Source organism: Corylus avellana, chromosome 3, assembly GCF_965113065.1.
Source record: "Corylus avellana chromosome 3, dhCorAvel1.hap1.2, whole genome shotgun sequence".
Classification (NCBI taxonomy): Eukaryota; Viridiplantae; Streptophyta; class Magnoliopsida; order Fagales; family Betulaceae; genus Corylus; species Corylus avellana.
Window position 1 is genome coordinate 399,853 of NC_142492.1, and position 14,566 is coordinate 414,418.

Here is a 14,566-nt window from a genome sequence, read left to right on the forward strand (position 1 = left end):
TTTCCCACTAAATAATTTTATTTATTACTTGAAATAGAGATTACTCGCTCGAAGTATAATTTCACTTTCAAATTTGGCCTAAAGCCTATAGGTCATCAAGTCGAGCTTCCACGTGGCTATCCACTCTGTCCCCTACTTATAAGTATTAGTCGCGGGTGGTTTACTCTAAGTATAGTGTGAAAATTAATGCATGATTCTCAATATTACCTCTTGTGAGGAGGAAATTAGTTCGAGCGAAGACGTGCAACTTATTGTGGCATAGGAGTGATCGAACATTCTCTACTTTTTCACTCCCATGTGGGCACACAACATACTTTTTCGGGGATGGTTTGACATGGATCGGATCCCGTCGGTGTCCGGAGATTCAACGGGCTTTGGACCTCTCGAGACCCAACGAACTTGGACTAGTAGATGAGAGCCAATGGTGTGGGCTCTGTTACTGCCCATGCCTAAAAGAATTACAACAGGCTAGCCCAATGGGCCATTCGGTAATCCAATACTTCAATATGGTAAAATTTTAATAATTTAAAGTCGAGAGCAATATATATATATATATATATATATATATTAGAATTTGATAAGAAATATTTTTAAATATTGGACAGAACAACTTGACTGAGAAGGAGTCCGATCTATCTATAAGGTTTGTTTGGTAATGGGGATGTGGATGGGCCAAACACTATTCATCACTATTTCCCAAAAAAATCAACATCAAAACATTCTAACTTTTTCACTTTTAATATCAAATCATTTACTTTTTATTATTATTCAAATAAAAAAATCACTACAAAACAAAACTTTTTCACTTTTTCATACCACTTTTTCATTTTTTTATATAAAACATTCTTACTTTTTTTCACATCAATTTACATCAACTACAGTGTTTAGGCCATCTCATTTGCCAAACACCCCCATAATCTATCTGGGAACTGGGTTCCTATTTCAACAGCGACAACAAAAACCTCGTGCACTAAGAAACCACAAAGCCTTTTGTTTGGTCCAAATTACAAAAGCACAACAAACTGAGAAGAAAGAGACGCAGGCTCGCTCACAGAGAGAAAAGAGATCCAATCAGATTAAGAGAGAAGATAAGAAGATGAAGATCACTGTAATGACAGCAGACGAACAAATCATTACCCTCGACGTCGATCCTCACGAATCTGTAACTCTTCTAAACCCTGTCTTCGTTGCATGTGTGCATACACGTATGTGTGTGTGCGCGCGCGCAAATACACACGAATTGATGAATTGATATTTTTATTTTTCTTAATTTTTTACATTTGGGTTTGTCGCAACAGGTTGAAAACGTGAAGGCTTTGCTTGAAGTGGAGGTGAGATCTATTTGATGTGTTATCTTTTTGTTATTTATTTCTTTATTGGGTGTTATGCCTCTGCTTGGTTTCTATGGGAAATAGATTGAGATTTTGGGTTTTAGATCTTCCACTACTCAGCCAAGTTTAACATAATTGAATTATAAACGCAATCTGAAAATTTGAAATTATAATATGTGTGTGTGTGTGTGGTATGTATGCAGTCAGCTGGTCACTTATTTTTCTGAGTGTATAGTTTATGTTTATTAATGTTTAGATTTGATTTGATGGTGCTAATGAGCAGACAAGTGTGCCGCTTCAGCAACAGCAGCTGCTGTATAATGGAAAGGAGATGAGGAATTCTGAGAAATTAAGTGCATTAGGTGTAAAAGATGAAGACTTGGTGATGATGATCCCCAATGTTGCATCCAGGTCTATATATATATATTTTTTTCATTTTTGAATTACATTGCTGTGTGAGGCTTTAATGTTGGGGAAACCGACCTTTTCGTCATTTTATACAATTTAAAATAGATTAGCTTTGTTTCTAAGATTTAGCAGCTCAACAACATCTCATGGTCCTCATCCATGTTGGCCGTTTGTAATGATCTGAGCTATTAGATTTCTTCCTATGATTTTGAGAAATATGGGAATCCAAGATTTTGTAGAGCTGATTATCAGCAAACCAGGCTGAAAATTACTCTACTGTCATTAGAAAAGATGTTAGATTGATATTATTTTCTGAGAAAGTTAACTTATTCTATGTGGACTTTTTAAATCTGATGTAACAGAGAAATTGTGTCTCATGAAGCGCAATAGGATGGCATTTTAGTTGTGGCTTAGTTTTTTGACATCTTGTGTAAATCACTTTACTTTTATCTTATGGTTAAGTTTTGCATTTTTTTTTTTATTGGGTTACTTGTATCCAATTACGGTAATGTATTGAATCAGAATCTAAAGGTTAATTCTATTTAACTCTCACAATTTGAATTTATTTCAGTGCACCTACCAATAATTTGAGCTTCAACCCAGATGGGTCTGCTGTGAACCCTGGAGCTTTCCAGCAGCACATTCGAAGCGACTCTAATGTTATGGCTCAGTTGTTTCAGGTAAAACAGTGGTCTTTTTCTTCAAAGTTATTCTTTGCTTTTTTGATGGGCTTTGCAGCATGTAAATAGTTTCTTTCTGTTAAGAAAAAAATCCGCAATCAGACAAACTCCGTAAGCTTAAGTCCTAGCTTGGTTCTAATATTATTTGTTCTTCAACTCATAGTCCTCTTATTTCTTTTTTTAAAAAAAGAATCCAGCGCATGGATTGCTGTCAAAATTTCCTAATAGGAATTGAAACCTATCAGAGACATGGTTTTGGAAATTGCTTTGAACTTGATTCTTTTTTGGAAATGCTGTGGGTAGCAGTTGATGTAAACTCAAATGTGAAAATATTAATTACTTATTCAGTATTTTTCAATCATTGAAACTTTTTCTTAATTTTATGATTTATATTATTAACTAGTGAGTTTCTAACAATCTATCTCTTATATCGAATTTATAGGCTGATCCAGAATTAGCTCAAGTTATTCTAGGAAATGATCTCAATAGACTGCAAGACCTTTTACGACAGCGTCATAGACAAAAATCTGAATTACGACACCAACAAGAAGAGGAGCTTGTAAGTTGCATGTTGGCTTTAACTCTTCTTCTTCCTTTGGCTTCATAGGTTATGTCACATTGGTTAAATTGTTATTACATTTAAGTACCGCTCCAGTCAGCCTTTGTGGTTATCTGTTTTTATGTAATTACAGTTTATTGTTCAGAGGTAGTTAAGTGGCAATCTTTGAAGTTCTTAAATGATTAATTTATTTTAACAGCAACTACTAACAAGCTTTGAAAATTTTACATGATTAATTTTATTGGGTGGCAATATTTGATGGAGAAGCTGATTGATATGTCCTTGTTATTGTGCGATATAGGCCCTTCTTTATGCAGATCCTTTTGACGTTGAAGCACAAAAGAAAATCGAAGCCGCCATTCGCCAGGTCAGTGTTCATTCTCTGTCATATGTGCAGCTTCACCAATGATAATTTGATAAAAAGTTTTTCTCTCCCTGAAGACTTGGCTCAGGGGTTCAACTAGATTGCTGGGGCTGGGGTAGATCATAGGTTTGGTCTTGTTTAAAATTGAATTTGGGGGGTGGGGGTGTGTGGACTTTTCCCTTTCTTTAAAATAACGCTTTCAATATTGATTCATAATATTAGCATAAAAGCCTGTTATTTGATATTTACATTAATTGATTCATTGCTCGCAACTCTGTAATTTCTTTACTCCTTTAATACATGTGGTATATATCCTTTTTTATATAATAATTGTACTTGTAATGTACTCATAAAATCAATATTATCTTATTATGTGTTTGTTTACAGAAAAATAGCCGATACATTACTACTTTTGACAGTATTTCTAAATTCTTTGCAGAAAGGAATTGATGAAAACTGGCAAGCTGCCCTGGAACATAACCCTGAAGCATTTGCAAGAGTGGTATGTATCATCTTCAACCTCCATAATCCACCCCCAAACACCCACCCCCCCCCCCCCCAATCCCCTGACTTTTATTTTGTTTATTTTGGTATTAATTTCAAAGTTTCTTATGCAACTCTTCAGGTTATGTTGTATGTTGACATGGAGGTTAATGGTGTCCCATTGAAGGTAACTTGATGCTGAAAGAGCTTAGAATGAACTCATTCAGACGCATTTAAATGAGATTATGCAGGCATCTGATATGCATTGTATTAACGTCAGAGTCATTGTGAATTATGCATCCCCCGTTATATTGTCTTGTTAGTTCTACCCTTCTGTTTATTGGGAACTAAGCAAATACTTTGCCTGAAAACTTATTTTCACTATGTTTCAGGCATTTGTTGACAGTGGAGCCCAGTCAACAATAATATCGAAAAGCTGTGCTGAGCGTTGTGGGTATGTGCTGTTTTATATCTGATTGCCTGTTATTTGCTTTACACTGAAAGTTGTGATATCATTTCTCACTATACAAGTTACTTTACATGGTTAAAGTAAATCGAATATCAAAAGATGTAGACGTGGGAATAAACTATTATACCTATTGTGGTAGGCATGCAATTTACACACGTGGATTCATATATAAGCACCTTTACTTTACATAGTGTCTGGTGATGCAAGCAGGTTTCAGGTTGCAACTTGAATATTAAGGGCATATACATTTAGACATTAATATCCACTCATATAGATATGTGTGTAATTCACATTTGTGTGTGCATTTATATCCACACGTTTCTCTCTCATAGTAATATATACTGGTTTATATTAGCAATTCAAGGGCCAATCAAACTCAAGTGGTGGTGTTTGGCATGTTGCCTAATAGATAATGGCTTGCATAAGGGAGACAGGAGGTTTACTGTTTATCTTTTACCAGTTTACCTATTGTTCAAAAATTCCCCCCCTTTCTCATTTAGAGGGGACAATTTTGTTGATTGAACATTTTTCCTAAAGTTCTCTTTATTAGAAGTAGAATTTATAGCATGAGAAGTGTTTGAAATGAGAAAGCCTGTTCTTATGTTTTTGTGGCCATGTTGTCCTCTAGATTGTTGAGGCTTTTAGATCAACGTTATAAGGGCATTGCTCATGGGGTTGGTCAGTCAGAGATATTGGGTCGTATTCATGTAGCTCCAATCAAGGTGATATATCCTGTTATCTTCTAGTAATAATTTTGCACTGCTTAATTTTGGTGCTGCTTACATGAGAAATCAAATTCAATGCCATTTTATCTTGATAAATCTGTATTTTCTTTTTCCTTCATGTATCATCTGAAACACTGATTAAGAATATTTGACATGCATTGCATTCTGGGTACTAGGAGGCCTCTATCTCTCTGTCTCTTTTTCCCCGCTTCTGTGTGTGCATGTACTGATGTGCATGTGCTTGTTCCTATGTGTCTTCATTTGCTTTTGTACATTCAATTACCTCTGTACTTTGCAGTCTCTCATTCAACCGGAGCACAAATATTTAAGGGTTTGATTGGGGATTGATTCTAGTGCAATCTCTTGGGAAATAACGTTATTAGTGTCAGACTTTTCCTTAACAATGTAATCTCTTAATCAAGCTTAATGCTGTGTACTTCTTTCTTGCTGTAGATCGGCAGTATATTTTACCCTTGCTCATTTACTGTACTGGATTCTCCCAATATGGAATTCCTCTTTGGGCTGGATATGATCCGTAAGCACCAGGTAGCATTCTTGGTGTACTATCTAATACTTGTCCATTTCTTGGTTCTAATTAATGAGGTTATCCAGATTTGTTATCCTTTTCTGACTTAGCCAATCTCCACAGTGCATTATAGATTTAAAGGACAATGTTTTGAGAGTTGGTGGTGGAGAAGTTTCTGTACCATTCTTGCAAGGTTGGTCTTCTAATCTCTGCTTGTACTTGATTGCTTAACAACCAAGTTCTGCAGTTATGATTCAATTTCTTTATTTGCAACTCAAAAAAGAAAAAAAATTAAAGTATGCTTTATTTTCAGAAAAAGACATCCCATCACGTTTTCTTGATGAAGAAAGGTACTCCAAGCAAGCATCCAGCTCAGAAGCCCCAGTAAGTCTGACTTTTAATCATATGCTTTTTCTAGAGAAACTTTTCTTGATGACGTTCTTTTGACTGATGATTAAAATCAATGTGCTCGTTGATAAATTCTGTTTTATTAAACAGTAAAACATTTAATGGAAATTCAATTTTGCAAATAACCTGTAGAACTATAAGGGTCAGTAATCTGGGTTAATGCATTCCGTTTAAGGATGGCAAAGCTTTTAAAAGCAGTTGCTTCTTGCCTGTGTGCAAGAGTGAATATATTCTAGAAGAGAAGCTGAAATTGGCTATATTTTTTCTCCTTTTGCGGTAATTTACATAAGTTGAATAATGAGTGAATTTCACAAAGTACCCCTGAAGGACTTTTTAGTTCAGGAACTTATCTTTTTAATACAACCCCACATCAGTTTTGTTCATAAGTATGTTTTGTATGATGGAGTAAAGGAAGGCTCTCGATCTTGGACATATATTTCCTAAATAATTTCTTGGCTCTTCAACCCCTCCTAGTTCTTCCATTGTAGCATACAATCAGATGGAAATTATTGGTCTGTTTGAAAGTCATGCTTATCTAAACAAATTCCTTCCTTATTCTTGGGGCTAGGATTTCTTTGGTTGGCATTGGTTAACATAAGCCCATGCTTGGAGATGCTGGCCATTTTCCTTTTCGGCTGAGCAACCAATGTCCTTGAAGGTGGGCTTGAAAAGCCTATATGCTAGCTGTATCTATGTGATCTACTAGGCAAATGTCATTACTGTGAATGGAAGTGGTGCCTGCTAATGATTTAAGGATTTGCTGTGCATGTGTTATTTTCTTTTCTTTTTTCTGTGTATATTTGGTTACGTATATTGGCAATGAGTACAAACCATTTTGCCCTTTGTAATGCTTGTTTTTTTTTCTTGTTATTCTTCAGGTGACATCAGGAACAGTAGAGAGGAGTGTTAATGTCCCATTAGGAGGTCAATCTTCTGGTCAGTCACGGGTTTATTCGCTATAGGAGACTTGATTCTGCATTTGTTTTTTGCCAGACAATGTTAGTCATAATCTTTTGTTTGTCTTCCTTGGTTTACAGGAGGGTCTCGCGGTGATGCGTCCCAGGTAAATTTGCTGTCAGGAATTGTTTCAGCTTTCTGTTATCTTCCTTGTAGGAATTTAGCCTGTGCTATATGTAGAATTGTTTTCAGTGGTTCATCACTGCAACAGTCAATGTGAGAATGTTGGCTCGGTTTGCCATCATGTTGATAGTTGACCTTGTCGATCTTCTGGTCTTATTGTTTACCTTGATTAATGAACAATGTTTTGTAATTAATATGCTCTAAAGATTTCACGTGTTATATATGGCTGCAGGGATCTGATTTTGAAGCCAAAGTGGCAAAGCTTGTTGAACTAGGGTTTGGAAGAGAGCCAGTGATACAAGCCCTTAAATTATTCGAGGGTAATGAAGAGCAGGCAGCGGGGTTTCTATTCGGGGGTTGAAGATAACCATCATTTTTATACTTCATTTGTTGTGTGAATTAATTTGCTTATTTGTAGTTTAACTACGATTACAAATTAACAAATTAGAAAACGGTGCACCTGATAGCATTCATTTAAGCTATTTGAACCCACAAATGAGTGGTTCAATTCAAATAGAAAGTAAAACTAATTTGAGCTACTAGACATGGTGTGGTTCCCATGGATTTTGGTTTTGATTTTGTTATTATTATTATTAGTTTGCAATATACAGCGTTTAAAACTGACCATATATGGCTTTTTCTGTGTGTAAATTTTTGACAACCAAAAAAAAAACAAAAACCGGGTCAGGGAAGAATCTGATCTATAGAGGCACAGAAAGAAAACGGTAATCAACAATCTTCTCTCTAAGCACAAATGAACAATAGATTCATTATATATATATATATGACGTTTTATGATCACTTAAAACAAAACAATTATCTAAACTGACAAATAAGCAATCAATGAATGCGAGCCTTAAGCAGCACAAGTCAAAAGCAGAAAAGATGCTGTATTAAATATTAATTTTCCTAAACCCCAAACACAAAGAAGCCTTCAACATTGTGCCTATGAGAGAGGAGGGAAACGATTTTTTTTTTTTTTTGCTTCCCTCCCTTTCTACTCTCCTCTTTCTCTATCTGCCTTCCCTTTTTAGGCCCTACCTGTTTCATTTGAGTTTCAACTCATTTGTTTTGAGGTTCTATCTATCGTCTTTTGCAATCTATCCAAAGAATTTGCTTCTTCTCCTCTCTTTCCATTTTACTTTTTTTTTTTTTTTTTCATGGTTTAGCCCTATAGGGTCCTCTAGCATCTTTTTTAAAGCTTTTGGATTTGGTTTTTGCAAAAACAGATTTATTAACTTAAGGAAAGTGCACCATCACATGCACTACTCTACTGTGTAGCCGTGCTCCTAGATCTCTCCCCTTTTTGTTGCTACCAGCCTCATCTTCATTCAATCAACACGTGCCCGCAAGTAGATTTTACTCTCAGGTGTGTCTCACACGCTTTACCACGTGGATAGCCCTATGCCGCATGTGGCATCTTCGTTCCTCCCCTTTGTTGTTGTTGGTCTCAAGACAACGCGCCGGCGAGTGGCTTGCACGTGCTGTTCTTCCTCCGTCGGCGTTGCTGCTTTATGAGTTTTTTTTACTGCTTTTTTATTTCCCATGTAACTTTGTTGTTTTTAGTTGTTACCCAATATGCGTTTAGGTAGGGTTGAATGGTATCTTGAAAGTCGTGCCCTTATCTACATACCTGCTATGGGGTTTAGATAGAGTTGAAGCGTCTCGTGATGGTTATGTCTTTATTTATGCCCTGTTTAACCGCCTTTATTGGTGGCCAATTTTCCTCGTATTTGTGTCAAGAATGCATAAGGCTACATCATTCTCTTTTTTATTTTTGTTGATTATGTTCGTTTTTGGACTTATTGTTGGGTTGCCCAACCATTTTTTGTTATTTTTGGTTGTAATTCTTCTTCGATATACTTGTTAAAAAAAACCAATAAACGGAATTGAATTTGAAAAACTTGAGAAAACGTACTCATTATTTGATGGAACAAGTCTACTTTCATTATTTGTTGGAATAAACACTGCTTCTTCAAAGGGATAACTGCACAAGCTGTTGCACATTAGTATCCACCAGCACAAACTAAAGAAATCTATCATGACAGGAATTCGAAGATAAAGAAGCACACATACTAATGAATGTGAACATTGTAATGGTAGTCTTATCAAAGTCGACACAAAACATCATATCATAAAAAATTGATACCAAATTACAATCATGCGCAGCATACTATAATGAAGTACCGAAAATCCATAACTCAGGAGAGCGTTCCACGGAATCACAAATATGAAGGATCAAACATTTTCAAAAATCTTCTGCCAGTCTAGCAGAAACTGATCTTAGTTTTGAGTATACTTTCCCGGCAGGGGACCCTAAAATAAGGCTGCAAAGAGAATCCCTTGCGACTCTAATGTTCCTATAGGACCCTAATATGTGAATCTTGGTGTCAGCAATCACGATCCTTGTCTTTGTAGCATTTTCAATTGTAAACTTTGTTTTACCACCCTTACCGGACAGTCTTCCTACGGCACGAGACAAGTGCTCTCCTCGAAGCGTTTTAACATCCTTAACCTCGAAAGATTCTACATAGAGCTCATCCAAACGCAAAAGGGCAATGGCATCTATGACATCAAAACCTAGCATGAATGCATGGACAAAATCTGCACACTTCTGTAGGTTGCTAACGTCGGGCGTGTCAGATCTGGTCTTTAATTCAACCCTACGAGCCTTGAGATTCATTCGGACGTCAATCTTCATCTGGTCATATATTGGAGTGTAGATTTCCATCCAAGCTTTCTTGAGAGGTGAATACCGATGCGGTGGAACATTGACCTTTCGAAACTGAACTCGGCCATCAGACATCTCATGAGCCGTCAAAGGCTCAAACAGTGGCTTTGGCAGCAAAGATCCAGATTTAGAACTTGTCTCAGGTGGAACTCCTTCAACATACATGGAAGTGGAAACTTCGTTGGACTGCATTTTCTGATTATGCTAAGTTCCAACCTATAAAAAATTGACAAAAGTTTTGATTTACAACTGCAACATGAACTGGATAAAAGCATTCGAGTAGTTGTAGCAGTACAAAATTATGATTCATCCACTATTCACAGGAAAAGAATTAACATAACAAGGATTCAGAACAATATCTTGATTTATTTTATCTAATCTCTGATTGGTGTGATGGTAAACTCGAGTAACCCCTCGGTCAAAAAAGCTCTTAGGAAGTTCTCTGTGGTACAAACTCATATCTTGATTACATTGGCCTAATTCAACAGCACAGACGAATCTTTTTCCCCAATTCCATCTAAATGAAGCCTAAGCTATAACTTTAAGCAGCATTTATGCATCGGGATACCACCGAATAAATCCACAAACCTACTCATTCATGCTACACTCTCTCTCTTTAAATTTCATTATATCGCTGGTCCACAACATTCAAAATAACAAAGATTACTCATCATGTTTGTCCCATCGCTCACAAGACTAAAAACGAAGGCTTATCCACCATTATTAACGTCACAGTGAAATAAAATTTTGCAAACTCAAACCGTTGAAAAATAAAAATTATTATTCACAAAAAAAGAACTTAAATTTCACAAGCACCACTAAATTGCTAACTATGACAGAAAAAAAAAAACATTGCACAAAGCATATCGAGTTAATATCTATCATATTGAACTGAAGCTTCCAATTAACCCATCAAATTCCCACACGCTGTGTTTGTTTCGCGGGAATAATGAAAATATTTCCTGGATAAAAATGAATCCCGGGGTTTGAGAAGAATTATTTTCCTTAGCAAATTGGCACCAACAAACAACGACCGAAATCTACATCCCAATGAAAAAAAGAAAATACCCAGAAAAAATAAAATAAAATTATACACGATAAAAAAGGGCACCTTCAAAACCCGGTTAGATTTATGAAAGACCAAACCTTTACAGCTAAAAACAGGGACGAAAGAATTAAAGTTATTAGCTTAATCCCAGAGAAATCGCAAAGGAATACCAAGCAGAGAGAGTACCTTATGTGGTTATGGCCGCCTCTCTTTGTATACCGTGGAAGAGAGACTCAGCAGGGAAAGAGAGAGGTTTAAGGTTTAGGGTTTGATTTTATTCGTTTTGGAAGGGCTTGTCTTGTGTATAAGTTCCCACCTAGATATTGGGCTTTCTAGTGGGCCGGTCCACGCTGTCCCGTAGTCAGCCCAAGAGAATAATAATAATGAAGAGAAAGTTAACATTATCTCCTAAAATTACTACCTAATTGACTCTCAAATTTTTAATTGTGACAATATTTCTCAAAATTATCAAAATATTGTCGATGTTCTTCAATGACAAAACTACCCTTAATAAAATAAAAACAAAAAATACTAAAACTTCTAAAAAAAAAAAAAAAAAAAAAGGTAAAACTGAAAAAAAAAAAAAAAAAAAGAGTTGATGTCCAAATTTAAAAATATAAAAAATTCATTTTTATAAGTAAAAAATAAAAATTTCGATTTTTAAGTAAAAATTCCGTTTAAAAAAAATAAATCGATTTTTAAAAAATTAATTAAAATTTTCGTTTAAAAAAAAAAATTGAATTTTTTTAAAATTGTTTTTGAATTTATAAGGGTATTTTTGTTTTATTGAGAAATATATAGAAGTATTTTTTTTTTTTTTTTGCTGGCCTTGAGGGGAATATTGACATTATTTTGGTAATTTAAAAGATATTGTTAAAATTAAAAGTTTAGACGAACATTATCAATTGAGTGATAGTTTGATGGGTACGTCTTCCGCCATAATAATTAAATCAAATGCGCAACACGTGGACCATTAGCAAAAAGTAGGTGAGTACTTGACAAAGACAGGAACGGACGAGATGAAAGTTTACCTAAAAGGAGATTCTTTAATCCAACGGCCAAAGACGGAACTAGGGCTGAGAAACCTCCCTATATAGTGGGTAGCGATGGATATGCAGTCCGTAAGAAGCAATATGCAGTGGCGGCTGCGTTGGTTGTGATGATGGGAGAGCATGGAGAGGGAGCTAGGGTTTTCGGAAGGTTGTGGCATGGGCGAGTGGGGAAGACAAACCCATGTGCTTTGTTTGCTCGTTGATGTTGTTACAAAAAGAAAAGTTTTGTTTGTCTGTCTTCCCTACTCCGCCCATGCCATAGGTTTCCGATTGTCCCTCCCTCTCCTCACCTTCTCCACCTCTGAAATTCTGCATGATTTTTCTGTATGTTTTATTTACGCTTCTGCATGTACGTCTATCCCAGTCTATATGGCTTTTTTGTATATATATATATATATATATATATATATATATATATATATATATATATATGTGCTGACATCACTATATATATATGTGTGTGTGTGTTTATTTATAGATACACTGATATCACTCGGTGCTCTTTACAGAACTGTACTGACTATGTATCTGTGTGTGTGTGTGTTTATTTATGGTAATATAGGTATGTATATTTAGATCTGTGGATAATATCTCACATGGTGAAAGTTGAAAAAGGATTGCTTCAATATCCAGGGGATATGATTTTGGATCTTATTTTATACTCTGCATGGAAGTCATTGGAAAATGATCGAAAAATCATGATTATGTTATATTAAAAAGATGGGAAAAATTTAAGATTTTATTTGGGTGAAGCACGAATTATCTCTCAATTATTGGAGATAAAGGTCAATTTATCTTCTGTACTTTGAAAGGATTGATGTCCCATGCAATTATAGATATGGATCTAGTCCTACAAGCATTCAAAAAAAAAAAAAAAACCAAAAAAAAAAAAATAATTTTTTTGACAATAATTTATTTCTTTATTTTGTGTTTTTATTTATTTATTTATTTTTTAATGATTCTGTGGTTAGATCGAGATTATTGAGTTCCTCGTAGCTTGGAGTGAAGTCGGACATGTGGCTTGATGCCCAAAATGAGACTTTGGCTTAGTTAGTTTGTTTTGATGTAAGTATATTTTTTATTTGTCAGAAAATATTTTCAATGGAAAAATAGTTTCTTCAAAAATATTTTTGATGCATGTTTGGCTTGGCAAAGTTTGGTGGAGTAGTGTTTTTGATGGTCCTTTCTCAGTTTGAGAAGTAGAAATGGTTTACTGTTTGCCAATGGCCTTGGGCTGGTACTGTACCGAGACCGGCCTCAATCCCCAAAAAAAAAAAAAAAAATTCACTTCAAAATTAATCTTAATATCTCTACTTTTTATACCACATCAATAATTTTTTTATTATTATTCAAATAAAAAAATACCACAAAACAAATTTTTTACATTTTTCCATATAAAATATATTTTTTCACTTTTCCCTATAAAACATTTTTACTAAAACTAATCACACATATATACCCAAAAAAAGTGCTACAGTATCGGACCTGTTACAGTACCAGCTCAGGACCATTGGCAAACAGGGCCATGGATTTGAATGGCGTGATTCTCAACCTTTTTGGGACCTTATGAAACAAATGAAATCTTACAAAAAATTCATGGAGGGGTAGATGACAACTCAAAAAAGCATGCTTTGATGGATATGTAAATGTTGGTGAAGTACATGTTGCCTTCAATTATCCTGGCTCTATTATCTTGGCCATCAACAATGTTAATTCCTTTCCTGATTAGTATTTTGCTCCATTTATTTGAGATATTCTTCAGCAACTCTAATTTTCTCGCCTTTGGTCATTTCTATACCATTTCTACACTAAAGCTTTCCAGCCAAACACCTTACACAACCACAAAAAAAGGTTGAGATGCTTAAAAATGACAACATGATAGCAATGGACAAAGGAACCGTGGGGCACATATGAATATAGTACACAAAAGGAAAGCAAAACCACAACAAGGCTACGCAAGATTTACGTTTTGGGGGGCCTACCACTGTCTGATGTTCAACATTAATCAAAAATTGTACCATAATAATTAATAAGAGAAAATATAAACAGTCAGTTTGATAAAGAGTTACTCATAAAAGAAAATATAATTCGAGGGTGTTTTGGCACTAGATTTAAAATGAAGGGCTACGTTTTTGTGACATAAAAATTTTTAATTTTGAGTAATTAGAAGGGATTTCAATCCTTTATATATAAAATAATTAAATGGTTAATTACCTTTGAACTTCATTTGACTTGCATTTATTTACATGTGAAAGTATCATTATCACACTCAATTACCTTAAACTACTATAAATTATTGGCAAAATCATACCTTTTGTTAGGTCAGTTCATCCCAATCGCATGCATAACACTTGTTTTTTGGACATAAAACATTGATGAAAATACTCTAAAGAAACTTGAACTTAAAAACAAAAAAATAAAAGAATAGGGGTGGTCATTGATCACCTCCAAAGGCGACTCCGATCCGCCACCCTGAATCACCTGGGGTGGTCCATCTACCTTATAGGTTCTATGGAGAAAGTCCAGTTCAAAGCCCTTCATTATTATTAGTAAGATGGGATGCCCCCAGAGGCAACAAATGGATGTAAGCCGAATCCTATAATTTGACCTTTCTAATTTCTATGTTATATGGTTGTGAATAAGCTGTAACAAGTTGCCACAAGAAGGAAGTCAACAAAACATACCATTTACCATGTTCTTTT

General features: G+C 35.1%; 2 protein-coding genes across 2 annotated transcripts; one reads left to right on the forward strand and one right to left on the reverse strand.

Annotated features, from left to right (window-relative positions):
• Positions 1-919: 919 nt before the first annotated feature.
• Positions 920-7,575, forward strand: DDI1 (ubiquitin family protein). The gene is made up of 16 exons (XM_059588320.2): positions 920-1,162; positions 1,299-1,331; positions 1,615-1,742; positions 2,311-2,419; positions 2,862-2,978; positions 3,280-3,345; positions 3,782-3,844; positions 3,968-4,012; positions 4,218-4,279; positions 4,923-5,016; positions 5,473-5,565; positions 5,669-5,738; positions 5,859-5,929; positions 6,832-6,889; positions 6,991-7,016; positions 7,266-7,575. Exons 1-16 carry the CDS (start codon positions 1,097-1,099, stop codon positions 7,392-7,394), a joined length of 1,230 nt encoding a protein of 409 aa, XP_059444303.1. The 5' UTR covers positions 920-1,096; the 3' UTR covers positions 7,395-7,575.
• Positions 7,576-9,147: 1,572 nt separating this feature from the next.
• Positions 9,148-11,084, reverse strand: LOC132174910 (RNA-binding KH domain-containing protein). Its single transcript, XM_059586660.2, has 2 exons — positions 10,999-11,084; positions 9,148-9,980 (listed from the first exon to the last, which is right to left on the reverse strand). Exon 2 carries the CDS (start codon positions 9,954-9,956, stop codon positions 9,282-9,284), a length of 675 nt encoding a protein of 224 aa, XP_059442643.2. The 5' UTR covers positions 9,957-9,980; positions 10,999-11,084; the 3' UTR covers positions 9,148-9,281.
• Between the last annotated feature and the right edge of the window lie 3,482 nt (positions 11,085-14,566).